At 38.3% G+C, this 27,743-nt stretch overlaps 1 protein-coding gene, 1 non-coding gene and 1 pseudogene across 3 annotated transcripts; 1 reads left to right on the top strand and 2 right to left on the bottom strand.

Moving 5' to 3' along the window:
• Positions 1 to 834: 834 nt before the first annotated feature.
• On the bottom strand, positions 835 to 27,560 carry Znf454 (zinc finger protein 454). Of its 2 annotated transcripts, XM_040272085.2 has the most exons (5): positions 25,457 to 25,587; positions 24,183 to 24,316; positions 22,272 to 22,398; positions 21,775 to 21,864; positions 835 to 6,430 (listed from the first exon to the last, which is right to left on the bottom strand). In XM_040272085.2, the coding sequence occupies exons 2-5, from the start codon at positions 24,213 to 24,215 to the stop codon at positions 5,094 to 5,096; spliced, it is 1,587 nt and encodes a 528-aa protein (XP_040128019.1). In that variant the 5' UTR covers positions 24,216 to 24,316; positions 25,457 to 25,587; the 3' UTR covers positions 835 to 5,093. The 2 variants fall into 2 exon arrangements, with proteins under 2 accessions (XP_040128019.1, XP_040128018.1); XM_040272084.2 differs by lacking the exons at positions 21,775 to 21,864; positions 22,272 to 22,398 and having other exon boundaries at positions 25,457 to 27,560.
• On the top strand, positions 12,050 to 12,122 carry Trnaa-ugc (transfer RNA alanine (anticodon UGC)). The gene has a single exon. It is a non-coding gene; the product is annotated as a tRNA-Ala (tRNA).
• On the bottom strand, positions 15,139 to 21,759 carry LOC110599552 (transcription elongation factor SPT4-A-like; annotated as a pseudogene).
• Positions 27,561 to 27,743: the final 183 nt, after the last annotated feature.

Raw genomic sequence — 27,743 nt, 5'->3', positions numbered from 1 at the left:
TGGTATGTGGTGCTGAGGATCGAACCCGGGCCGCACGCATGCCAGGCGAGCGCGGTACTGCTTGAGCCACATCCCCAGCCCTGTATATAACATTTAAAGAAATCATGATGGCTGGCATTTAAAGAAATCATGATGGCTGGGGAGAGACTGCCCAAGGCTGGCCAGGTGTGTCTTCAATATGTAAATTAACCAAGCAGAGCCACCCTCTGAGGCAATGTTCCTTGGCCTTAATCATCCAAGGGCCAGGAACAAGGCAATCAGAGAGTACTCCTACTCCACCATTGTTCAAATTAAGAAATCCTAAACCTTTCTCCCTGCCCTGCCTTGCCTTCCCCTCAGAAGCCAACAAAGACTCTGGCCTAAGGCTTTCCCCTCTATCTTCTCATCTGACTCTGACCCCCCAGTGTTTTCCCATTTGGCTTTGCATTTTGAGCCATGCCTGTCTTTAATACACTTGTGAGTATATTACACTTTGTTTTCTTGAGCCTGTTCTCTGTCTCCTCCTGTGGCTATTTGATTAACTGTCTTATAAGAGAATACAAGAAAGGATGGTAGGAATAGCATTAAGTGGATTTCTATATACTTACACAGGACCTGGCACAAGGCATGTCCTCAAATGTCAACTGCTGTCCCCAGTGATGGGTGGTAAACTCTTTATATCCATAGCCTGAACACTATAGTTTCTGGAACCAGGTGAAAACAGATGGTTATTTTGGGGAGACAGATTGGCCATTGAGAGATAAAAACACTGAAAAATATGACTTCTGGTCATGTTTTAGTGATATCTAACTAAATAACCAGGAAACAAAAGTACAACTTTTGTAGACCACTGAGTACTTTACTCATTTTATTTTCATAAAGACACACTGATGAATAGTTGTTCATCAACATTTTTTGGGGGGTGGGGATAGCGATGTGTGATACACAGAACGCAAGGAATATGTCAGAACTACCAAATTCTGGTACTTGCAGGGAATAATAATTAGCAAACTAAGAAATACAGAAGAGATGAGAAACAGTCAAGCCTTGTAAATTTTTCCCCTTCACAAACTGGTATAAAAATACTGAAAGTGAAAATATTACCAAAAATATATTTAGTGCTATTGAGGTTGGCCAAGGAGAATGGAACACCTCATGCTAGACAGAGAAGGGTGTGACATCTTTGTGTTTCCACATTGTCCTGCTGGCTAATCCAGTAGTTTATGGGAGGGTAGGAAAAAATGCAAAGGGAAAAGGAAGGAAAGGAGAGAATTTAGACAGCAGGAGGCTTGGGCATTGCTAATGTTTGAGTGAGTTAAATTGTTTTCTCAACCAAAAGCATATAATTTAGCATTACTCTGAGGCTCAGGCACAGTTTTAGTCTGCTTTAGAGTCAAAGAGCCATTTAAAAAGCAGTCACTGAAGGGCTGGGGCTCAGTGGTGGAGCGCCCGCCTGGCACGTGTGAGGTGCTGGGTTCAATCCTTAGCACCACATGAAAATAAATAAATGAAGATATTGAAAAAAAATTAGACAATTAAAACAAAACAAAACAAAAAGTAGTTGGAGGAAGGAAGCACTTCAGGGACATGCTCCTGCCAGAGGTAGGTGAACTTAGAGGGGAAGGGAGAAAGAACCCCATTGTAAAATCAGTCAGGAGAGTAGAAGAAGAACTAAGAGAGGAGGATTGAGGAATTTGAAAAGGGAAATTTGAACAAGTCTTCCCCCAAAGAACAAGCAGTTTTATGGCTGTTCATGGGAGCCCATAAACATGAAGAATAAACAAGTCTAGATATGACTCCCCTTCTCAAGTCCTTCTGATGGAATTGCCCACTGGGCAGCTTCGAAGGATGAGAGGAAAGTTCTCATAGGGGAGGTGTCTTGGGTCTGCTTCTCTTGAGACAGCATGGTCACTGTGTGTCCTGGGAACTGTCTTTGTGTACTATGTGGAGAGGTAAAAGAAGGTGGGCTGGCAGCTGCTGAAGATGGCACATTACTAGCTAGAGACCTTAAACCCTCAGGGTCTCAATAATGGTCCTTTACTTCCTGCCACAGACAGGGTATCTACGTGGCCAATTGACTAGAGAAGCAAGCATGGGCTGAACAGCTCTTCCTAGCACTCCCTGCATGTGTTGGGAGTAATCTGGCTCAGAAAGGGGCAGAGAAAAGTTCTTCTGAGTAACTGCTAAAATCTTGCATGCCATGCAGGTCAGCTGGCAGAAGAGCTCATGCTGAGGAACTCTGGGTTCTTAAAAATGCATGGTTATGGACTGAGTCAAAAGTAATGCTGTGGCAGATCAGAATGCCTACGCAGATAGCCATACTACCCCAAATTAGAAAAGTAGAGAATAGTGCTCAGGCAAGGGTGATTCCCTTAGTCAAGAAGCTCATACAATAAACTGTTAATCATATGGAATATAATAAAGCCACTACCAAGCAAGCACTATTAACCATAAATATATTCAAGTTGGCTCAGGAATATCAAACAGGCCACTTTGTTACTTTGTGGTTCCCCAAATATGGATGAATGAATGAACAGGCATCTCAGAGGTCTGATTTCAAGAAGACTCATACCTGAACGAGGTGTACTCTGAGAAAGCAGACTGTAATCTCAGTGGAGGGCCTTCAGACTGTAGCCATTTTGATAGAATACATCTCCTGGATCTGTCACGGAGATGCAAGAGGCTCTTAACCCGGCCAGCAGGCCTTGGCCCAAATACAGGCCTATGCCAAGTGGCAATGATTCTCCTGCTTCCAACAAACAAAATGTACAGTGAACCAGCTTAGCAATGCATTTCCCAGGGATTCAAGGCAAAGGCAGGGGAGGTGGTGGTGGTGACAGGACCAGGCAGGTCATAGAGATAATGGTACTAAAACATGGTTTTCTAAGCTTATTGTACCATCTGGAAGTGCTAGTCATGCAAGGCTACAGACGAATGTGTGTGTACCCAACATAACCCACGCCAAGTAACCTCTTGAAATGCTGCTTCACATGCATGGGGAAAAAGCATGAGGTGCTGGTCACCTAACAGGAGATGTCGGTCGACACACAGGTGGCTCTTGTTAGCCAGGAGCTGAATTTAGAGAAATTGGGCTTGGAAGCTAAGAGAAGCTTCTGAGTTTGTGTCAGCCTAGAGTCCGACATGATATTGAATATCCTCTTCTTTAATCTGAAGCAGAGGTGCAAAATTTAGGGGGGCCAGAAGGTTGCCCAGATTGACAGACAACACTTCACAAACCAGGAATCTGTCCCTCTGCTTGCCAGAATTTGTTCTGTCTTCATTGTGGAGCATGTCCCAGGGTGCAGTAATACAGGTTCCTCCATTCCTTGTGGTGGAGAAGGGGAGAGTGCTCTCATAAGCTATGCATGTGAAAGTGCACAGATTTTTATCAAAAGCACTAAGGATTTAATTTGGTGAAAGAACTGTACCTGCAGTATTAGTGTGTCACTCATAATGTGGACATGGCCACAACCTTGGTCAGAGAATGTCAATGATGCTGTGGACCACTTCTGGACCCATGGAATTAATCAATATATTGCTCACCATTATCAGAATGGGACAGTTTTCAAAGTGGTAGAGTGCCCAGATGAAGGAGATGGTACTTTCAAATAGAAAAACAGAAATTCAAGACTGCCTGCTTTCCTATGGACATGGAATCCATACCTTTAGAAACATAAACAAACCTGGCCAAGGACAAGGATACAGCAGTTCAGTTATTTTGGGAGTAGTTAATAAACTCTAATGCAGTGTGGACACAGAGACTTCAGTCAAGGGAAAGAGAATTAGAGCATTTTCGTAACTGGCTCTCATTTCTTATGTCAACTGTACTTTGGGAAATGGCAAGTCACAGTAGAGGTGGCTGGGAATCCCCACCAACCACTAGGTGGTTGGGATTATCATACCGGAAGCCCAGCAGACTTCTGACTGTTGTGTGTGGAACAACACAGCTGGAGGACAAAGGCTGCACAAGTAAATCATTATTAATGAAGAGGGTTAGCATCAAGCTGAGACCTGGAGGAAGAATTGTGGAATGAAAGAATTTTGATCAGACTTTGCCCTCTTGACTGAGATCCTGAGTTTTGAAAGTTGGATTTGGGTACATTACCCAGAATCATGGATATTGATTCTATTACTGATTCAGTTGATTCTGTGATTCCAATCAACTAATTCAGTTGATTCTGACTCATACTGTGTAAGAGCTCAGATCATTTACTTCCCAAGGGTGATAGTAAGAAGTGACATGATTCCTTAACAGTTAGGAGTTAAGTCAGAAGAGGGTCATACCTTTCAGTTGAATTGGCTCAGGAGAATGCCAGTAAGAAGCTCATGGACAGACAGACCTGGGAAATCTGGCAAAAGATGGTGTCAAGTTGAAGGTGGGAAGCATAATTTAAATGATTTCTAGGCTGGTGAATGGATGACTGCACTTTATTTATACTGGCTGTCAGGAGTATGGGCAAGGAGAGAAAAAAAGAGCCCCATTAGAGGTGGCAACTCTCTTATACAGAATACTCCAGTAGAATGAAATGCTTATGGGTCACTTTCTTACTATTTTGTTCTTTTACTTCTGAATCTTAATTTTTATAAGTTCATAATTTTCTTAACAAACTATAAATCTGATAACCTATTTTTATGTTGTTAACAAATCTCCATTTGGGTTCTGGTTCTTGCTAGGCTTGGTGGCACATGCCTGTAATTCCAGCAGCTTAGGAGGCTGAGGCAGGAGAATCGTGAGTTCAAAGACAAACTCAGTAAAAGCCAGGTAATAAGCAACCAGTGAGACACTGTCTCTAAATAAAATACAAAATAGGGCTGGGGATGTGGCTCAGTGGTCAAGTGTCCCTGAGTTAAATCCCCAGTACCAAAAACAACAACAACAACAACAGCAACAACAACAACAAAACCCCAAACTGCTATTAGAGGCCAGTACTAAACAATGGAAGGGTGTTTGCAATTTTAGTGTCAAAACCCATGATATTGTGACCCTTGACACTCGAGAAATACAATGACTATCCTGACTTAAGTTTTTATGCTTATTCTCTAGAATGGGTTATCTTATATTCAATAATTAATTTACTGAGTCTCAAAACTCTTCCATATAAACTTCATTCATGTCACTTTTCTCCAATATGATGTCTCTGATGTTGAATGAGATTTGCTGTCTGATTGAAAGCCTTCCCACATTTATTACATTTGTAGGGTTTCTCTCCTGTGTGAATCCTCTGATGTTGAGTAAGGTGAGTGCTTCGGATAAAGGCCTTCCCACAGACTTTACATTTGTAAGGTTTTTCTCTTGTGTGAATTCTCTTATGTTGGGTAAGAGCAGAGTGGTCACTGAAGGCTTTCTCACATATGTTACACATGTAAGGTTTTTCCCCGGTGTGAATTCTCTGATGTTGGGCTAAGGCTGACTGGTCCCTGAAGGCTTTCTCACACAAGCCACATCTGTAAGGTTTCTCTCCAGTATGAATTTTCCGGTGTCGTGCAAAGGACGAATTATCTCTGAAAGCTTTTCCACATTCACTACATTTATACGGTTTCTCTCCAGTGTGAATTCTTTGATGTTCTGTAAGGGAAGAATTCACCCTAAAGGCCTTTCCACATTCATTACATTCAAAGGGTTTCTCTCCAGTGTGAATTCTCTGATGCTGAAGAAAACTTGTACTTTGATTGAAGGCTTTCCCACATTCGTTACACTTATAGGGTTTCTCACCACTATGAATATTCTGGTGTTTGGTAAGATGTGCCCTGCACACAAAGGCTTTTTCACAAATGTCACATTTGAAAGGTTTCTCTCCAGTATGTATTCTGTGATGGTGGGAAAGATGTATGTTTCGGATAAAAGCTTTTCCACATAAATTGCATTCAAAAGGTTTCTCTCCAGTATGGATTTTCTGATGGTAAGTAAGTGAGGAGCTCACTGAGAAGGCCTTGCCACATTCTTTACATTCATATGGTTTCTCACCAGTGTGAATTCTTTGGTGATGGATGAGGTGTGTACTCTGGTGAAAGGCTTTCCCACATTCTCTGCACTCATATCTTTTCTCTTTAATATGCATTTTCTGACTTGTGTTAAGTTTTTCACTATGAAGTTTCTGATGCTTGTTAAGGGTAGAACTCTTAGAGAAGACTTTCCCACACTTACTACATTCAAAGGCTTTTTTACTCGACTGAAATTCCTGGTCTTGAACAAGAGAGGAGCTCAGGGTGCAACCCTTCCCAGATTCACTGCATTCCTGTTCACTAAACCTGGATGGGGAGTTCTGTTGAGTAAGGACCACTTGCTGCAAGCTGATCTCCTGACCTTCCTGGCACTGCCATTCCAACAGGTTAGCATATTTCCAGTGACTGTCTCTGGTGAATCTTTCCTTTATTGTCCACTGACCTAATTCATCTTTAGAAATATCTGCCTTGAGAGTAGTTTTCTTACTCATAGGCATTGTCATCCAGTCTGAAAGACATTAAAAATAAAAATGCCTGTTATACCTGATTTCCTCAAGATGGCATGAGATTATGAACCTGTTAATAATGCTTAACAAAGAGGTTGTGGTGAAGCTTTTTTGAGAAATGACAATAAGAAAGGAAAGAGAAAGAGAAATGAACACAGGACTATGGTGAGGTTCATCAATACTTCATGTCTGAGGCAGGGGAGCTTGGGCTTCTTCCTGATCTCAGAGGTCATGGGCCTGGGGTAGAATCCAGAGTACCAATAATTGTTTTCTTTGTGATCAGAGAAAAATTACCTGACTGTAATATAGACCAGACTATTCTAACATATAAGAAAAAAAAACTGTCTTTTCTATTCTAGTGCTATGGTGTTTAAGACAAAGATTTGGCCTAAGGAAACCACTGAAACTAGACAAAACTAGGAAAAAACATCAAGAGCAATTATAATACTCTCACATTTTACAGACTCATTTCAGTATATAGATGAACAATAAAAAGCTAAGCTGCCCTTCAGGCTGTGTGAAACATTTATATCTACTAATAAAATAAGGACCTACTACTGCTTGTGAGGAAGCAATGTCTTCTAACCCGTATGATAATGTGATATCCACATGAGGAAAATCTAACATGATGATGTTTAAGAACAGAAAATTAAGAACAAAGCAGAATATCTGCAAGGCTATAGCCAGTATGTCTTGGAAGGAAAGGCTGTGAATCTGGGTTAAAAAGTATTCATTAGGAAAAGGACTCTATTACAGAAACAGTCCCATGAATTGTCTAACAAAATAACTCTTTTCCTCTGACCCATGGCCTGCTGCCCCCCACCCCACCCAAAAAAAAAATTCTCATGTAACAACCTTCTTACACTTGGTTTCCTGGGTATCTTGTTATTGACAAAAATTCTGGGTTGTGTGCTTTTTTTCTTAAATTTGTGAATGGCTACCTTTTAACTTAAGTCTGTTTAAGACTTTGTACTAAGAAACATAATGCTAAGGACAAGATACTAATATGGATGATGCAAACAATCCCGGAAAATTCTATTCAGAAGAAGCCTTTCTCATCACCTCCTTTGTCAACTCCAGGAAATCTTTACAAAGAAATATAATAATAATAGTAATTTTAAAAACCTTTAATTATCTGAAAAAGAAAGATGAATAGTCAGATAACAATGATATATGCAGGGAATTGATTCTAGGATTCCCCACAGATACCACAGAATGACTACATTGTCATTTAACTTTAACCATTCTTATTGTGAGCAAGGATATATTATTCTGAGTGGGAAATTTTAGCCTTAAAATATATCTGTTTATCTTTCTAAAGTCCTACCAGAGAAGAAATTATTTGAGGAAAAAGACTACTAGGTATTGGGAATCACATTCCTGTATTTTCCTTCTCTACCAAATCATAATGCTTTGGATGATATGCCTTCAGACAGATTTTTAAAAATTCATATTTTCTAGTTATCTTTTGCAGAAATTTGGTCTGCACAAGCTACTCTGTATTGGCCAGATGTGAAAGTCTTTAATATTTTGAGGTTTGGCAATGTAGCCAGACTTTTCTGCATTTGTAGGTTACACATCTGTGGATTCAATGAACCATGGATTGTAAACTACATAGTTAAGCTTATAATAATGATTGCTTCTGTACTGAACATGTATAGATTTTTTTCTTGCATTATTCCCTAAACAACAGAGTAAAACAACCATTTATATAGCATTTACATTGTATTAGATAGTATAAGTAATCCAGAGATGATTTAAAGTATACATTTTATATAAACTATACACATTTTATCTAAGCAACTGAACCAAGAATTTGATTAATCTTTAAGCTTTCCAGGGTAAAAGAAGAAAGTTTAGTAGAAATTCAGAATTTTCTATAGTCTTTTGACATTGTGGATTCTAAAACTACAGTTTGGGACCATCCAAAGAGAAAAGTTTATAGTAAATATGTGAATCCCTTCTAGAAATAAGACAAAACAAGAGACTGAAAAAGCTCTGTAAACACTGGGACTCAACCTATAGCTATTTTAGTGCTTGGCTAGATTAAGATGGTTTGTTTATACTCTAAAGGTATACCAGAGGAAAAGGCAAATCTTCTTTGGAATAAACAATATGCAGAGTTCCTATGTTCCTTCTCATCTAATGTCAGAGATTCAATTTAAAAATACCAGGAGTATCAAAAAATTGAGTGAGGATACAACAACAGATAAAAGAAAAAGAATCATAGAGATCGAATACCAGAGTTATCAGATGTGCAGCTAAAAGTAACTGTGATTGATACATTTCAGAAAACAAGATTAAAAATTATAACACACAATTGGAACAAAAGAATCAAATGAAAATCCTAGAACTGATAAAGAATTGAAATTATGAGCTCAATAGCTAGTTTTAACAGTAAAACTGCATAAGCAGAAAATATCCACATGCTAGGGTTTGAATATGTCCCCTAAAGCTCATGTGTTAGAGATTTAACTCCCAAATTAATACATTGATGGTATCTAGAGATAGTCCTTTGAGAGAGAGGATCAGATGAGGTCATGATGGTGGTGCCTCTATGGAAGCAGTAGTTATCTTTATAAGAAATGGGGGAGAGACCTGGGCTAGCAGGCTTTTCTCTGTCTGTCTATATCATGCCCTTCATGGAGTTATGATGCAGCATGAGACCCTTGTCAATGCTCAGCAGATACCAGTACCCTGCTCTCAGACTTCCCAACCTCCAGAACCATGAGCCAAATAAACCTTTATTCTTTATCAGCTACCCAACAGAAAACAGACTAGAATACCATGGTAAAAGATGCAGAGAGACAGATGAGACAGTGTCAAATGAGTGAATATATATATATATATATATATATATATATATATATATATATATATATATATAACTGTAGTTGTGTAATGAGAGGAGATAAAGAATGTAGCAAAATATAATTTGAAAAAAAAGCTGCAAAATGAAATTTGAGTATTCTATTGTGGTAACACAAACCAGAAAGATTAATATAGCCTCTAAATTAAGTAATACATTTCTAAACAACTGATATATCAAAGAAGAAATCATGACAAAAATTAGAAAAAAAATTTGAACTTAATGATGATACAAATAAGAATTGAAACTTTTAAGACACAGTTGAAGTCACATGTGGTAGGAAATATACATATATACTGATTGTCAATCTCAAAAACATTTAGAAAAACAACAAATTAAACCCAACAAAGATGAAAAGAAATAAAAAAACAAATTAATTAAAAACTTGATAGTCCTCTAGCAAGACAAGACATATTACCAATATTAAGAATGTTAAGGTGACGTTGGGACAGATTCCACAGAGATTTACAAGAGAATAAGAACACAATGAAAAAACTTCAGGGTAATACATTTGATGATTTAGATAAAAGATTCAAACTCCTAGAAAAACATAATGTAATAAAACAGGCACAAAAGAAAACAAGATCTAAATGATCTTATATCTAATAAATACATAGGATCTTCATTTTAAAACTTCTTCACCAAGCAATTTCTAGGCAGAGATAGATTCACTAGTAAATTCTTCCAAATTAATGAATGAAGAAATAACATCAGTTTTATATTTAGTTGATTTTATAAAACTGACACACATGGATCTGATGAAGATATTATAAATAATAAATTCACAGAGTATTCTCTTTTATGAACACAGATGCAAAATTCCTAAATAAAATATTAGCAAAAGAAATATAGTGACATAAAAAGATAAAATGTCACAAATAAACTGAAATTCAAGGTTGTTTTTGTATTTGATCACTCAATGTCATTCACATTTACAGAATAAAGCAGAAAACCATACCATTATTTAAATAGATGCTGAAAAGACCTCTGATTCAATTCAATACCCAGTCATGGTAAAAATTCATAGAAGTAGAGCAGGTTTCTTAATTTGATTAAGAGTACTGATAAAAAACTATACTAAACAACAGTTAATTATAAAATATTAAAAATATTCCCAAGACTGAGATAAAATAAACATTTATGCTTTCATTACTTCACTCAACATTGTACTAGAAGTCTAACAAGTTCAAGGTTAAAAAGAAAAAATGAAAAAAAAGATTAGAAAGAAAGGAATAAAAATGTTATTTATCTGATGACATGACTGTGTTCATATAAAAACACAATATGGAATACTTCATGCACAATCTATTAGAATTAACAGGAAATACAAAAACCAATAGTGTATCTATACAACAGCTACAAATAATTGGAAAATGAAACTTTCAAAAGATATTAATAAATACATCAAAAACAACAAACACTTCTTATCAAAATCTCAGCAGGAAGTTTTTAGAAGATGTATAGCCAATTCTAAAATTCTAAGAGCAAAAAAAAAAAAAAAAAGCAAGTATGACTCATTATAATGCTACAGTCATTAAAACAGTGTGCACTGGCACAAGAGTAGACAGAAGAAATGAAACAGGACATACTAGAAATAAACTTGTACACAAATAGACCAAAGGGACAGATTATAGAACCCATGCTTACAGCTGCACAAGCATGTCATGTACTTGCAGTCAACTAATGTCTGACAGAAATGAAAATGCAGAATAATGGGGAAAAGGCCTTTTCAGTAAATGATCCTGGGTCAACTGGATGTCCATCTAGAAAACAGTGAAAAATAAGTCTTCCATGTGGATTGTAGACCCAAATATGAAAGAAAAAATAATACAGCTGCTATAGGACAACACGTGTTTTCATGGCTTTAAGAGGTCTTAAGTAGGATATAAACATTAAAGATAGGAGGAAAAAGAATCCTAATATATTAAACTATCTTAAAAATTCAAAACTTCTATTTATCAGATGATGCCACTATTCACAGTGAGAAACAATATTTACAATATATATATATATGATAGAAGATCAAAACCTCAATATATAACCCTATAAATTAATAAGAAAAAATTAACCAGTCAGCTAAATGGAAAAAGAGGAAAGACTTATAGATACTCTACAAAAGAGGATATCTAAATGTTTAATAGAGATAAAAAGATGGCTGGGTGCAGTGGTACATGCCTGTGATCCCAGTGGCTCAGGAGGCTGAGGCAGGAGGATCGTGAGTTCAAAGCCAGCCTCAGCAGCTTAGCAAGGCACTAAGCAACTCAATAAGACCCTATTTTTAAATAAAATACAAAATAGAGCTGGGGATGTGGCTCAGTGGTTGAGTGCCCCTGGGTTCAATTCCTAGTACCAAAAAAAAAAAAAAAAAAAAAAAAAACCAGAAATAAAAAGATGATTGTCAGACATAAACTTAAATATTCCATAATCCTCTAGAATAGTGAAACATTTTTTTTAAATGACAATGCTAAGTGTATCAAAAGACATGGAACTCTCAGATCCTGCTGGTTGGAATATAAAATGGCAGAAGTATTTTGGAAATCTACCTGGCTAAGTCTACTAAGGCTTACAGTTGTACAAGCACAACACTTCTATCTATATACTTACTCAAGGAAATGCTCTAAAAGCTATATAAGAAATGTTCATGGTAGTACTATTTAAATAGCTCCAAAATAGAAATAAGCCCAATGTCAAGCAATGATACAATGTACAAATATGGATAAGGTTAGATCAAAACGTTATACAGTGAGGGGCTGGGGATATAGCTCAGTTGGTAGAGTGTTTGCCTTGCATGCACAAGGCCCTGGGTTCAATCTCCAGCACCACCACACAAACAAACAACTTGTTATACAGTGAGATGAAAATGAACCACAACTGTCATGACATGTGACAACATGAAAGAATATCAAACATACTGTTGACATAAAGATGTTGAACACATAAGAGTAAATGACATGTAATACCATTTACATAATTAAAAACAGGCAAAACAAATATATGGTCAAGGTAGTTGTTACCTTCAGGACAAAAGAAACTGAGTACTACACTGAAAACTAACTGAGGTGTGAGAAGACTAGACCCACTGAAACTCACATGACTGCAGTGTGATAGAGCAGGCTTGGTGGAAGCACTGGAAAGTCAACACTCACTAGGGTCACTGCAGATGGGCAGATTGAGGAGTCATACCCCTAGCTGTATTGGTCCACATTAAAAAAAAAATAGTAGTTTTAAAACACACAACTCTAGAGTTTGAAGTAAGGCATGTGAGTAGTATCCTCTAAGCCTAAAATGTAGTCAAGAGGTCACAAACAGGGAGGGACCAAAGTTCAAAGTCTCTGAAAAGGACTTTAGACCTCCCACTGTTTGGGCAGGCAATTACTAGGTGGCTAAGGAAAGCCTCTAATAAGAAAGACACCAAAATAAACAGAAAATCAAGGAAAACACAGCCTATGATGGGAGAAGAGAATGTTTTTGAAAACCAGTATCTTTAAAGAGAAGATTTTTTGTATGGTTTGTTTGTTTGTTTTTCAGTGCTTGCAATCAAATCCAGGCCTCACATATGCTAAGCATGCATTCTGCCACGGAGCTACATACACCCCCAGCCCTTTCATTACTGCACTGGTATGAGAAGCTATGTTAACTGTAAAACATGAATAAGAGCTTATTTTAAAAAGCAATATTAACAGAAACAAGGGTTTGGGAAATTAAATGACTGCAGAATTTAAAAACTCAATATACAATGCCTGTTGTAAACAATTCAAAAACAAAAGAAAAAAAATCCAATAACCCTGTTTATAGGCAATGGACAAACAGCAGTGAAGGACAGTGATGGAGGAAGGGAAACAAGGTAAGACCCTTGGATGCCTCCTGTTTAGTCCCTGGAGGCAGATTCCAGGTCACAGCACAGGGCCAAAAGAGCCCAGGGGTCTCAAAGTATTCAAGTGACAGAGATCAGGCTCTGAGGAGGCTGAGGCAGCTAAAATCTATGCACCACCAAACAGAAAATCTGTAGAAACTAAATTTAAACTGTGACAGCAACTCTCCTACTTCTGGCCCAGAATGCTCTGATGGTGTTATACCAAACATTTAATGAATAAACAACACCAATTCTACATAAAATCTCTCAGAAAATAGAAGGGGAAACTTCCCAACTGTTTTTTTTTAAGGCTAACATTATTCTGCTATCAGAAACAAAGATACTACAAGGCAAAGAAAACTAACGTCTTTCATGACTGTTGATGCAAAAATCCTAAATGAAATGACAATATATTGAATCTGGAGATATTCAAAAAGGATAGTAAGTCAACACTAAGTTGGGTTTATCCTGGAATGAAAATTTGATTTGATATTTAAAAATTATTCAACTATAATTTATTAACTCAACCACAGCATCATCTTAAGGACTCAGAAAAATACTGGAAAATTAGCATACATTTATGATAAAATTATCATCAAACCAGGAGTGTGTACAAACTTATTCAACTTGATAAAGGGTATCTACAAAAAATACCCAGGTAACGTCATACTCAATGGTGAAGGACTGAAGGCTTTTCCCTAAGATGGGGAACTAGGCTAGGATGCCCCTCTCGTGGCTGCCACTTGATACTGTGCTGAAGGTCCTAACCAGTGCAGTAATGAAACAACTGGGTCTCATGTACATTGCTGTGGGGATACAAAATGGAACAGTTACATTAAAAATAATTTTCAGTTTAAAGTTAAATGTGCACTTAATGCACCACCATAAATCCTTTTCCTAGATATTTACTCTAGTGAAAACTTACATCCACAAAACCCATGTCCACATAAAAACTCACACCTAACTGTTCACAGTGGCATTAGCCCCAAACTGCAAACAACTTAAATGTTCACTAATGATGAATGAACAAACTGTGGTTTATCTGTACATTGAGATGTTACTCAGCAACAGAAAGTAATTATGCTGTGCAAAATAAGGATAAATTGCAAAGATTTTATGCTGTGTGAAAGAAGTCAGAGATGAAAGAGTACATACTGTATAATTCTATTCATATAAAATCCTAAAAAAGACAAGTAATAGGGAAAGAAAGATCAGTGGTTTCCAGGGGCTAGGGCAGAATAGGATTAGCAGCAAATGGAGTAAGAGGAAACTTCCTGAAATAATGAAAATGTTGTTTTTATTATGTGGTGATAGCCACCCAATTGTATATATTTATCAAAATGGATCAAGTTTTATGCTTAAATTTGCTGAACTTTATTGCATCTCAATTATACTTTAATGAAGCTGACAAAAATTATTTTTAAAACTTCAATAGAGGTTAGGCAATAAAATTAAGGATGTTTATAAAACAGTAGAGCAAAGAAAGCTTTAAGAATGAAAATTTTCAAAAAAAGATAAGAAAATTAGAAGCTAATACAGGAGGTTTGGTATTAATATCAAGCATTCTGCTAAAGAAAGAAATCAAACAATAAGAGAACAAAATGTCCTAACACGAAAGGGCAGGAATTTTAGATGGAAAGCCTCACCAAACATTCAATCAAATGTTTGTTTATGCTCAATGTATAATACTCAAAGATATATCTCTGAGAAACTTAAGGTTACTCAACTAAATGAGAAGAACTTCTGAGTTTAAGAGAGGAAAAACAGGTCCCAAATGAGTATAAACAAGAATTATTCTTTTTAACAGCAGCCTGAGGTCTAGAAAATAATGAGTAATGTTAAAATTATGAAGAAAAATGAGTTCCAAAGCTAAATTCTACCCATTCAATTGATTCATAAAGTTTAAGGAAGAAAAAACACATTTATAGATAGACATACTATATTATAAAAAAATTCCCATAAATAATTTCTGAGGAAGCTATTGGAAGTACAATGCCACAAAAAGATGAGAGCAAATCAAGAAAGATGACAACATAAGACACAGTGAATAGGAGGTCCAGAACAGGAAAGAGGATGATTCACAAGAGGATGATGGCTGGGCACTCTGGACATAAATGCCTGGCAACTCTGGAATGAAGCAGATTAGAAGGCTCCAGAAGAGACAAAGACAACTTAGAGAAGGACTAAGATCAAATTTGTGATTAATAAGTCAGATACAGTGGCACGTACCTGTAATCCAAGTGACTTAGGCGATTGAGGCAAGAGGATCACAAGTTTGAGGCAACTTAGCAAGACTGTCTCAAAGTAAAAAATAAAAAGGGCTGGGGAGGTAGCTCAGTGGTTAAGTGCCCCTGGATATAGTCCTCAGTATAAATAAATAAACAAACAAACAAATACAGAAATAAGTTAGTGTCTCGTAGAAACTAAACTAAGACTAATGAAATCTGGGAATAGGTTGCTTAGGAAAGTGGAAACTGTCAAAATTATGCTACATCTGTACTGGGAGGACAGGGAATGGAAGATAATAAGCAGGAGTAGTTGAAGGGAGTAGATACTGGGATTAATCCTCACTTTTTTTTCCAAATGAGAATTTATGGTAATTTTTAAATTTAAAACAAAATAACTGACCTTAGCCAATATAGTTATCCAAGCCCCCTATTAGGCTATTGAAGTTTGTGCCTTCACTTCCCATGGAGGCACAAACAACTCAGACAAAACCAAGCAGCCTCTTAAGGCCAGAAGGTCTGCAGAGTGGAAAATGTAAAATGAGGATGAGATTAGCTAAAGGTATAGGAAGATCAGTATAAATAAGAGACAAAGAAGGAAAAGAAGTATTATTAAACAAAGTCAAACAGCAAAGAACACTAAGAAGCCTCAAGATTTCAAGGGAGACTGACATACCAGGTCTAAAGATCAGGATGCAACCACTAGACAATGGGACTACACTGAGGGTTACCATGCCTCAGAACAGCAGACCTTCCAACAAAACTCAAGCAAGTACACTAGGGAGGTTGCACTTCTGAAGGCTCAGAGACAGGCAAAAGGAGCTTCTACTGTGCTGGGATGGTGATTATTGGGCAAGTGAGCCCTAACTGTGCCTAGCTAAGAGAAAGAGAGAGGGAGGCAAGCCATGTGTCATGGTTTTAAGAATTTTCCAGTGGTTCATGTTAATTGACATTTGGCCCAAAGTATTGCCCATGGGTAAGGACACAGCCGTGAGAATGAATAGGAAAACTAGCATACTCAGTTCAGTCTCTGTGAATCCTCCAGCTCCAACCCCTCCCAACTCTATCAACAGTCCCAAGGAGGTGAACATGGCCTGAGGACAGGATGTGCTGCTCTTTCAATGGTCTGCTTATTATGAGAACTGGAGGGCAAGGAGTATTTGAAGTTCTGCCTGTTTAGTTTCACAATAAAAAATAAGCAAAGGAAGGAGGTGGAGAGCAAAGACACTTGCAGCCTGCATCCTGTTAGGTCTTTTTGGTCAAGTCTCTGGATTTGTAGGCCACTCCTCAACTTTTCAGCTCCTGCACAATTCCTTGGGGCACGTGACTAGTGACTGCATATATACCTGGCTTAAAATTACTGACTCTCTGCGGCCTCAAGACTCAGTAGTCCTTTAGACTCATCCTCACAATGGTTATATCAAAGGAAGAGCTGATGCAGTCATATAATATCTCTTGGTTTCCATTCATTTGTAGGTATGCATCACAATTAGCAAAACATTCATATTCAAACTGGGATTGTCTTGACCAGTGAACACAGCAGACAAGCTCACAGATGCCACAGATCCTAGACACTGTCTCCAAGGCCTTCCTCTGGGATAAAAACAGTGGGGGACATGGCCACAGCCCCCACACCAGAGGAAATAAGCAACTCACTACTAATCCTCAATTTTAATAGAAAAAAATTGAAAAAATGTTATCTAAAAAAAGTCAAGAAGTAGCAATATAAACATGTTCCTTGGAGACATGAAAACAAAAATGTCAAATAACCAACAAAAAGAAGAGAAAGTGGTTACTTTAAGAGAAGAGGAAATGGGGAAGGGGACAAGAAACCACCATTGTTTATAATAAATCTCACAGAGTTTCATTAAACTAAATGCTTGTATTATCTGAAGAAAAAATAAATACTAAAAAGAAAGAAAAAATTTAAAAAATTGAATAAACACCAAACAAAACAAACAAAACAAATCAGCAAAGAACTGAAGGAAATAAATAGTGAGGAGCAAAAATTAATAAAAATAAAATAGAATGGACTTGCAAAGTCAAATGTTTATTCATTAAAAATTCTAGTAAAAAAGGCAAACCTCTGAGAAGACATATATTTAAAAAGAAAAAAAGTAAATATTATTATAAATTCATTCTTCCATTCAACAAACCAGTACTGAGACCTGGCATGCCAAGCATATTACAGCAAACTAGACTAAATTCATTCCTTAAGGATCTAAGGGGAAAACAGATATTTAAACAGGAAACAGAAAGCACTAAGAATATAGATCAAGCTAAGTGTGGTGGCACACGCCTGTAATCCCAGCAGCTCAGGAGGTTGAGGCAGGAAGATCAATAAATCAAAGCCAAGCAAATTCAAAGCCAGCCTCAGCAAAAGCAAGGCCCTAAGCAACTCAGTAAGATCCTGTCTCTAAATAAAATACAAAATATGGGCTGGGGATGTGGCTCAGTGGCCAAGTGCCCCTGAGTTCAATCCCTGGTACCCTAAAAAAAAAAAATAAAGATCAAAGAGATAAAGACTAATGTATTTTACTTCATTAAATAAGAACTCCTGCTAGAGACAGAGAGAGATGGGGGAAAAAACAACAAGAGTATAGATTCCTAACTATATGTAACACCTATACATAATAGAAAAAGATAAGCTATCATAGAAAATGGGCATAGAATAGGAATATTTAAGTAACAGAACACAAATAATCAATAACATGAAAAAATGTTCAAACTCACCAGTAAATAAAGGGAATACAAATAAAATCACAGTGATGCTATTTCTTGGGAGCAAGACTAGCAACATTTTTTAAGTTTTACAAATCCGGGTTTTGGCAAGAATGTTAAGTAACAAGAACTTGCATCAACTTTAAGTGTAATTTATAACAATTAACTTGACAAAAAATGGGGAATATCTAATAAAGTTGAAGTAGTGTATATCCTTAAGCCTAGTATTGCTAAATCTGTGAATATACCCAAAGAAAATATGTATAAGAATATTCAAGTTGTCATTATTTACAACAATGAAGAAAAATCTGGATATAGCCTATGTACCTAACTATCAGGAGAATAAATACTTTAAAAAAGTTAAAAAAAAAGTAACCTAGAGCAACATACCTCAATATGGATTTGAAAAAAAAGTAAGTTGTGGAAAAGCTTCCATAGTACAATACGTATATTTATGGGAAGAAAAATGAATACTTCTTAGAGCTAAAGATATATGTGGAAAACCCACAGAGAAGCTTGGAAAATATTGGTGTAAAATCAAGCTAATGGCTGTCTCTGGTGTACAAGGAGGAAGATGTGATGAGGAGAGCCACAGTGGACTTCCATTATGTTATGTTCCGTTTCTTAAGCTGAATGGCAGGGCATGAGTACTATTTTCATATCATCCTTTAAAGTGTTCAAAAAATTATACACTCTTTTTTTTTGTATATTCAATGTAGAGTATTAAAAATAAATGTATTTCCAAGTAAAAAAAAAGGTAATGATAATGGTAAGTGCAGAAGTAAAATTGTATCATGGAAGAATAATATATAAGAAATGATTCTCTTAAAAAAAATCCCAGTAAATTTAAAAGAAAAAAGTGCAGGTCAACTAGTAAAATGAAAAAGAGAACCTAACACATGATGTTAAAACCTTAGATGAGTACTCTTCCTGGTTGTAAACTCATGAATTTTATAGCTCAAGGAAAAAAAAAACATGTTAAAGATAAAAAGGTAAAATGTACAGCTGGTAGAACACAAACCTAATAGGGTGATAAATAAGAAAAAATTATACAAGTGATTAGCAAATTACTCAAATTAAGAGATCAGGTAGCCTTTCGTTTTCTGAATTTATGAAATAAACAATTTCTGTGTAATTATACTTATTTTGGAGAAGGAAAGAAAATGCAAATTTTAACAGCTGATAGATCTCATGCTGGCCTTTTGCCAATCCTGACTTACCACTTAATAGCAATAATAAATCAGTTCAGATTAGTTATCCCCCTCAGGTTCAGTTATCTGTGAAACAGGATTCATTGTACTTGCTTCACAGGTTGTAAGGATTAAATAGGCAGCAAATACATATTTCCTGCAAAATCACCAGGTATAATGCTCACATATTAGCTCTCTCCTCCCTTTACTACCTCATGGCCCAGAGAACAGAAAAATTAAAAAAGAAAACTCTCTGAAGGACTTTTTCTTACCATGATTAAAAATAACTGTCTATTCTAAACTAAGAGTAAGGTGTGCAACAATGAAAAAGTTCTAGACAGAATACATGGTGAGTAGCGCTTATTTGAAATGCCTGGGACCAGAAGTGTTTTAGATTTCTTTGGATTTGTATTTACATAATGGGATACCTTAGAGTTGGGATCCACACTTAAACATGAAATTCAGACAGAAGGTAATTTAATACGATACTTTTAGTGTACCTGCATTTTTTAATGTGGCCTGTTTCATGAAATCAAGTGTGGAATTTTCTACTGTGGCCCAGCATGCCAGCACTCAAAAAATTGGGGGATTTTGGAGCATTTCAGATTTTGAATTTTTGGATTAAGGATGCTTAATCTATATTTTGAGAATCAGAAATAAATCCTATTATTATTCTATATAGTCTTTGGAGTCCTAAACAGTCATTAAGAAATGAAACAGAAATTAGAAAAACTAAAAACAAATTGTGTAAACACTTTAAAAATGAATATGAATTAGAGTGACAAGAGGGTAATATGCACCTGGAAAGGATTAGTATTTCTTTTTCTTTCTTTCTTTTTTCTTTTTCTTTTTTTTTTTTTTTTTTTTGGTACTGGGATTGAACCCAGGGGCGCTTAAACACTGAGTCACATCCCCAGCTCTTTTTAATATATTTCATTAAGAGACAAGGTCTCATAAATTTCTTATGGCCTCACTAAGTTGTGAGGCTGACTTTGAACCCACAATCCTCCTGCCTCAGCCTCTTGGCCACTGGGATTACAGGCATGAGCCACCATGCCTGGTTAGGATTAACATTTCTTTATAGCAGAATTTCCAGTTTAAAAAAACAAAAGAGGTGATAGTTCTATTAAAAATGTACATATAAATTATAATTTTAATGAGAAATGGAGTAGGAGGAAAACTATTGAGTTTTATTGAAAGATACAAAATAATACACCTTCCATGACTGGGAAAAGGATCTGGGAGGAACTGAACTATTACTGTTGGTGTTTTCATGTTATCACCTACACCTGACTATAAAACCCTTCTAGGCATAAACATCTTTCAAAAAAATAGTCTTCCTGATTATACTGCTCCAGCACAATAGGAAATTAGTGTTAATGATGAGTAAATGGCTAACTAAATGATTCAAATAAAAGCAGTTATATCAGAGTGATAGAATTGTGGATAAATTTCTTTTTCTGAATCCCCTTTCCCTTGCTTGCTGGTTATAACTCATTTGTATAATATAGAATGAAACATTAAAAATACCTGTTTGGTTGTAATACAACATAGAAACTCAGAGAAAATTCAGAATTCTATTGTAGTAATTTAAAGGATTTTGATAACTGAGTTTTGAAAATAAGATTGAGTCCCAGACATTCCAGGTGTGCAGTTATTTACTATAGGATATAAATTCCTGCCTACTTCAATGGGTTACTATGAAAAAATAAATAATTAAAGGTTTGCAAATATATTTTATAGGATGCAAAATGATAGCTGAAAGTGCAATATTATAGTGTTTTAAAATAAAGGAATAAGCCTTTTGAATATCAGGTGACCATGGAAAGATGCACCCCCTACCCGTAAGTCCCCAGACCCAATGGACTCCTTAGGACAAGCAATACCACTAAACTGCTGTATTCTCTGAAATCCCAAGCAAAAGGTCTATGCCACTTACCAGGTGCCAAGCATTATACTAGGCATGAGCAATACAGCAAAAGATATGACAAACCAAACTCTCTAGCACAGTGCCTGGCAAAAGGTAGAGGACAATGAAATCTTGATTTAATGTATATCCATGTGGATGAAGAAATATGAGGTAGTTGAAGAAATGTGCAATGTTCTGCTAGAAAGAGAGGAGCTTAATAGGCATTTAACTGGCCTTTAAGCTGCCCTGCTGTGTGGTTCCTTCCCACTAGAGACGTTTCAGTAGACATTATACTGTCAGATGTAGTAGAGGAAGCTCAAGCATGGGGTTGGGGAACAACGGCCCAGATGATATTTTCTAAAACTGAAACTATTCATCTATGCCAAACAAGGAGAGAAAAAAGAAATCATGGGAGGAGGGTTCAGAGAGGCACAAACTGGCACAAGAAAGGCATGCCACAATTTGGCAATGCATGCTGGGAGACATATGCAGCAACAGGCCTGGCATGTTAGTTGAGATTTCATGCCTAACCCTGACCATTTGGGTCCCTCCCAAGGTCCCCATACTTGTGATTCTTACCAAGAGAGAAGTCTCCTGAGGTGTCCTCTGGGATCCATTCTTCCCCTTTTCCCAGTTGAGAAAATATATCTGGTTTGGGTCCTAACAGTCCTGTTTTTGAGGGGGAAAAATGGACCAATCTGTTCATAATAGTGATAAAAAAACATTGCAAGGTTGAGGCCTGGTCCTCAGAACTTCCTGGCAAAGATAATCTGATAGGAAGATCCAGGGTGGACAATATGTTCACAGTGAGAGAAAGAAGTGGCTCAGGTCTGACAATCTGCTTCCAGGCCCCACCCTGCTCAGAGTTCAGGGAGAATTTGACTCCTAGCCACTTTTGAGGCATTTCTACTTGAGACTCTAAAAGCCTGGGGACACCAAGGATAGGCAAGTAGCAGCTTTGAAGATGACATCCTTAATTGGCCCATTTCCAACCCAATCTTTAGTGTGGCTTCAGTTTAAGGGTCCTAACAAGATCCCCAAAAGTGAAGATAAATCTTTCAAGGCTCCCACCTTACCTAATGAGACTAAGTTGCTGTAGTTTTCCAGCATCACATCCCTGTACAGGGCCCGCTGGGCAGGGCTTAGTTGCCCCCATTCCTCCTGGGTGAAAAGCACAGCCACATCTTTGAAGGTCACCGAGTCCTGTAATAGCAAATCCATTCTTATTGACCGGAGGCTATTCTGGGGAAGCTGAGACTGGCTGTCCCCAGGAGCTTGTTAAGATTCACAGGACTATTAGCTATAGGGAGCTGGTATACTGGGACAGGTTAGGCATTTCCTCTAGGTTTCTGAAAGCCTTATTTTTGTATTAAGAGTTTTTCCTCCGTTTTGAAGAGATAGATAGTAGTGACTGAGCACTGGGACCATACACTTGCTCTTCATTTTGCCCTCAACATTTTCTCTCATCTCCCTCAATCTGCCCAGCCCTGCTTCTGGCCTCCCTCATATGACCAAATCCTACTTAGGTCTCAGCTTGGACATTCCTTCCTCAGCACAGCCTTCCCTGACTGCTTCTACAGTTACCTATGTGGGCCCATCAAAGTAGTGGCCCACTTTATTATGATTTTTGGTTTACTTTCGGTCTCCCTCACTGCCTATTTTCAAGAAGGCATTAACAGTTCTATATCTCCTTTATTTTCTTAGTATCTACATTATGGTTTGAGGAGTCAGCACCTATTATAGTCATGCAACACGTAATGATGTTTTTGGTCAATGACAGACTGTGCATACAGAGGTGTTCCCATAAGATTATAATGGAGTTGAAAAATCCCTATTCCCTGGTGATATTATAGCCACTATAAAATCTTAGCACAACATATTACTTTTGTGTTTGTGGTGATACTGGTGTAAACAATCCTACTGCACTGTTAGTCATATAACAGTATAGTATATGTAGTCTAGTACTAATATATACTATACTGTGCTAATATTTGATAATTATGATAAACAACCATGTTACTGATTAATGTATTCACTATATTATATTTTTTATCACTATTTTAGAGTGTACAACTGGTTTACTATAAAACAGTATGCTGTGTTAATGCTGGCAAGAATCTCATATATCTAGTGTTTCTTGAATCTCTTCATTGTATCAAGATGCCACACTGAGTGACTGATCTGGACCATCTAGATTTGCACAAATACTCTTTATGTTAGAGAAAAATAAAAGGGTAAAATTGCCTAAGGATGCATTTCTCAGAATGTGTTCTATTGTTAAGTGATATAAACTGTATTTGTTTTTCAACAATTCCTGCTTTTCTTCAACTGCTCATCTGCCCACCCCCAACATATGTGCAAGCATGCACGCATACACACTTATGTCCCATGTAAACAGTAATTCTGTACCTTGGGACAACGTCCCCTCAACTACAAATAATCCCTTTCTTTGAAACTCTGTAACAAGGACAGAGAAGAAGCAGTCTTTATCAAGTATATGCAATCTAACATGTAAAAGTCAACAACTTTCACATCACTGGTCTTCTTGGCCAACAGAAGAGCCAAAGGAGCTGGTATACACTGTAAAGAGTTAAGCTGAAGTCAGAAAAGAAAGCTAAGGGTCTAACAGAAAGGACTTTTAGGTTATTCTAAAACCCACTTCCACAGCAAAAGTCCAGCTGTATCTTTGTCTTTGTCTTTAGATAGATACCTCAGTATCTTTCTAGTAAATGCCAGCTTTTGCTAGTGGAAAGATTTTTATTTCAAACAAACTTGCGTTCCAGTTCCAGTTGTGCCATTGATGACCTTATAACAAGTTACTTAACTCCAATACCCACTACCAAGAGCCCAATAAGAGTAGGGAGGGAGTGACTGGGGTCAAGTGTCTGGGGGAGACTAGTGTGGAAGTAAAGTTCCAACTCAGGGAAAACAACAGCTTCACACTCTTCATATCTAGAAGGCAATTTAGGCAACACTCTCTCACTCACCTGGACTATGTTGGGCAGGTAACTGACAGCCATTCCTTCTTTGATGAGCCCTCTTAGGGAAAGGCAAAGTGCTGAGGAGGCAAGTGGGCAGCTTTGCAACTGCAGGATTCCTAAGAGTAGAAATGTCTAGAAACCTGTTATGAGGAGAGGACTGGGTCAAAAAATACCACATAGCATCTGGGAGTGAGTCTGTAAGCATTCATATCCTGGGAGTCCCCCTGTATCCCAAAGCTATGAACTCTTTGGTCTTTCTTTGTTCCCAATTTTCTTTCCTGCTTCTGAAAGCAATTTTCTTTCCCTCCACTGTTAAGTGAATTGCTCACCATGCAACTTTCCCCTCGTCACATCTTTCCTTTAGTCAAAAACTCCATGCTTTCCCTTCTATATTTTAGGGAATGAAGTTTTTTTTTGGATGGTGCTAGGGTTTGAACCCACAGCTCAATGCATGTAAGGCAAGCACTCTACCAACTGAGCTATATCCCCAGCCCCTCCCTTCCATATTTCAATACTTGGACTTCTTGCAGAAAGCCCTGCTCCACTGCCAGCTCTCACACTTTCTACCCATCCTCTGTCCTTTACTGCTTTAGCAGTGCTGAGGAGTCAAGAAATTGTCTCTCCTCCTAGGGCAGCTAACTTGAAGGAGAGAAGGAATAGGGAAGGGGGTGAACTTCCTCCTGAAAAAGGAGGCAAGGTAAGTAGATCTTCATTGTGTATGTATCTCTCTTAGGCTAAGCCCTTCTCTGGGGCCATCTGGGCGACCTGGAACCAAAAGCAGGCCAGAAACAGTGTATTTGTTGGAGCTGGGTGAGAAAGGAGTAAGGGATCAAGAGTCCTTCCTGAAATCACCCTCGGCGGCTTCATTAGGTACTCCGGGGAGCTACTGCAAGGGCTGCACTGCAGCTGTCCCTGCGCTAGGCAAGTTCCTCATGCACAGCTCTGAAACGCATCAGGAATACACCTATCTCCTAAGTATAAATGGGCTTTCCGGGGTCCGCTCCAAGACATGCTAGAGGCCCCGCCCCATGGTCCTCCACAAGCACTCACATTCGAACCCCAAGCCCAAGATGCCCATTCCAGACCGTCCTACTTTTTTTATTCCCCCTCGTTTGGAATCAAATCTCAGACATACATTCTGGAAAGTTTGGGGCGTTTGATCATTATCCTCCAGAATGGACCACAACCCAGAAATCCTCGGTTTCCCTTCCGCCCTTCTTCCCAGACCTGACTACCCCACAGCTGCTTCCGCTCTCCCTTTGCGACTTTGGTCACCGTGCCTGGTCGCTGCTGGGTTGCCCTTGCAGAAACCTCCGCTGGTAGCGAGAAACCGCAACCACCACATCGCAGTCAGAACACAATGAGCAGGAGTCTGCAGCCTGGATCTGCACTGCGCTTGCGCGTTGCCCTGGGAACCACGGAGCCGAATTCCCACAAGCCTTAGGTCGGCTGAGCTGGGGCTGCTGGACTCCACTTCCCAGGAGAATTGGCGGAGAAAATGATGGTGTGCGCCTGCGCAGACCATGATCTGCGCTCCAGCGCCCGGGTCTAGCGGTTTGGGATGCTGAACTACGTTTCCCAGGAGCCTCGGTGGGTGCATGCTCCTTCCCCTCATTCAATTAAACCCCCACGTATAACAGCTGTGCACGGATTCTGTTCCGTTCTGTGCAGACTTGGCGTGGGCCTCTACCTTGAAATAAAGCCCGGGAAACTATACACCAGGAACAGTTGATCAGGGACGAGGGAGAGTCCAGCGGAGCGGCACCTGATGTGGTGACAAGAGCGGATCGGTTAAGGTCTCCGGAGACTGTAGGAGAGCCAAATGGCACGTTCTTGGAGAACGGTGCCATAAAGACTCGAAAAGCTGGCGGGATTGCGCCTTTTGCGCCGAAGAAGCATTGGATATTACCCATCTGGCCCTGCAGTAGGACCAGGGCGTGGATTCTGAGACGCCACGATAATTTCTTCTAGTGGGAGGAAATTTCTTCTAGTGCGAGGACAGGGACACTGGGGTGAAGGCCCGTAGAGCAGGGCAGACTACGACTCAGAACAGAGCTGATGGCAGCTTGAACCCGGTTGGTGACTGAGGGAACCCAGAATGGTACTGATAAATGCCCAAGATTAGGTCTTGATAACTTATCAAACAGGGCTGAGGGAGAGGAAGGAACTTGGATCCCAATGAGTCTTATTCTTAAACAACTGGATAATGTTTAGAAGTTGGTGTTTACTTTTATTGAGGATGCAGTGATGTGTAAGAATATTCCACTGGAGATATTTAGTTGCATTTGAATACATGACTTTCATGGAGCTCAGGAAGGAAAGATTAGAGGGTTTTAACTTTGTTGTTAGTAAAATAAAATTAAAAAGGCAAGAATGTCACTTGAGATTTGTCACTGAAGGAATTGTTGGCCACCTTTTAGGGAGCAATGTCAATGACTTTATGTGACACCACAGCATTCTATTTGGGGTTTTGTTGATGATTTTATTCCACCAACACCTTTATCAACTCTAAATACCCTTCCTCAGGATAATGGCTAGTTCCTACGTTTGTTTGCTAAACCCTGTTACAAGACCCCTGCGGTAAGGATGTAGTAAAAGCTTCCTTTAGCTTCACTTCCTATAACTTCCTTCTACTTAACGCCCTAAATATACACTGTATTAGCCTTCTTGTAGTTACACCTTTTTTTACCACACACACTCCCCCCCCCCCAACTTCCCATTTCCCTTGTCTTCTTTGCACCAACTGGCTCTCTCCAATGGTACCCTGTGCTAGGAGCTACTTTGCAGTAGGGACTAGGGGTCTTTCATCCTAGAATCGATAGGAGCTGACTTACACACTATGAGTAGGAGCAGTATCTTATCATACTTGTTGTTCAAATGTACAGTGCAAAAGCAATCAAGTGTGTGGACTGCAGACATGAACTAACTTATGCCAAATGTGTATATACACAAGGAAGTAACCCACCTCAATTATATCCTAAGCACTCATCCAGATCTGGTGTGTGTGTGTGTGTGTGTGTCTTTAGAAGCCCAATGCAGTCTCCATGATCATCCAAGTTTAGGGGGCTGTTTATGCATTATTTACAAGAGGGATACTGGCACCATAGTCTGCTGCTCCACCTGTGTTACAGAACCCAGATTGCTGACCTATTTAAGTGTGTAAATGGCCCAATTTGTCTTTTGAGCTCATTTACAGATAAAATATAACTAATCATCCCATTCTGTGTAGTTGCAGAGGACCCTGCATTTCTTGCTCTTTAGAAGTCATTCAATACATCCAAATTCTCTTTTACTGACTCTCCTGCCATGAATTCCTTTAGGGCTCTCGATCCCCAGAAACTACTGAGAAGGTACTTAGTAAATATCTAAAGGCATATTGGTCATGGCTATCTGTCTGCTGCTCATAGGCCTGACAACATTGACAGTGACCATATGGCAGCCTCCACCCCACCAGCTGATTGGAAAAGGGACAGATACTTGGCCAAAAAAGTGACTTTCAAGACAGAGCCTGTCTTAAAAGGATGATCTGGACCAATTAGGTTTCTTTCATGAAATTTTAGAATTAGA

This window comes from Ictidomys tridecemlineatus, chromosome 1, assembly GCF_052094955.1.
Source record: "Ictidomys tridecemlineatus isolate mIctTri1 chromosome 1, mIctTri1.hap1, whole genome shotgun sequence".
Classification (NCBI taxonomy): Eukaryota; Metazoa; Chordata; class Mammalia; order Rodentia; family Sciuridae; genus Ictidomys; species Ictidomys tridecemlineatus.
The sequence above is the reverse complement of the archived record's forward strand: the minus strand, read 5'-3'. Positions and strand labels throughout refer to the sequence as shown.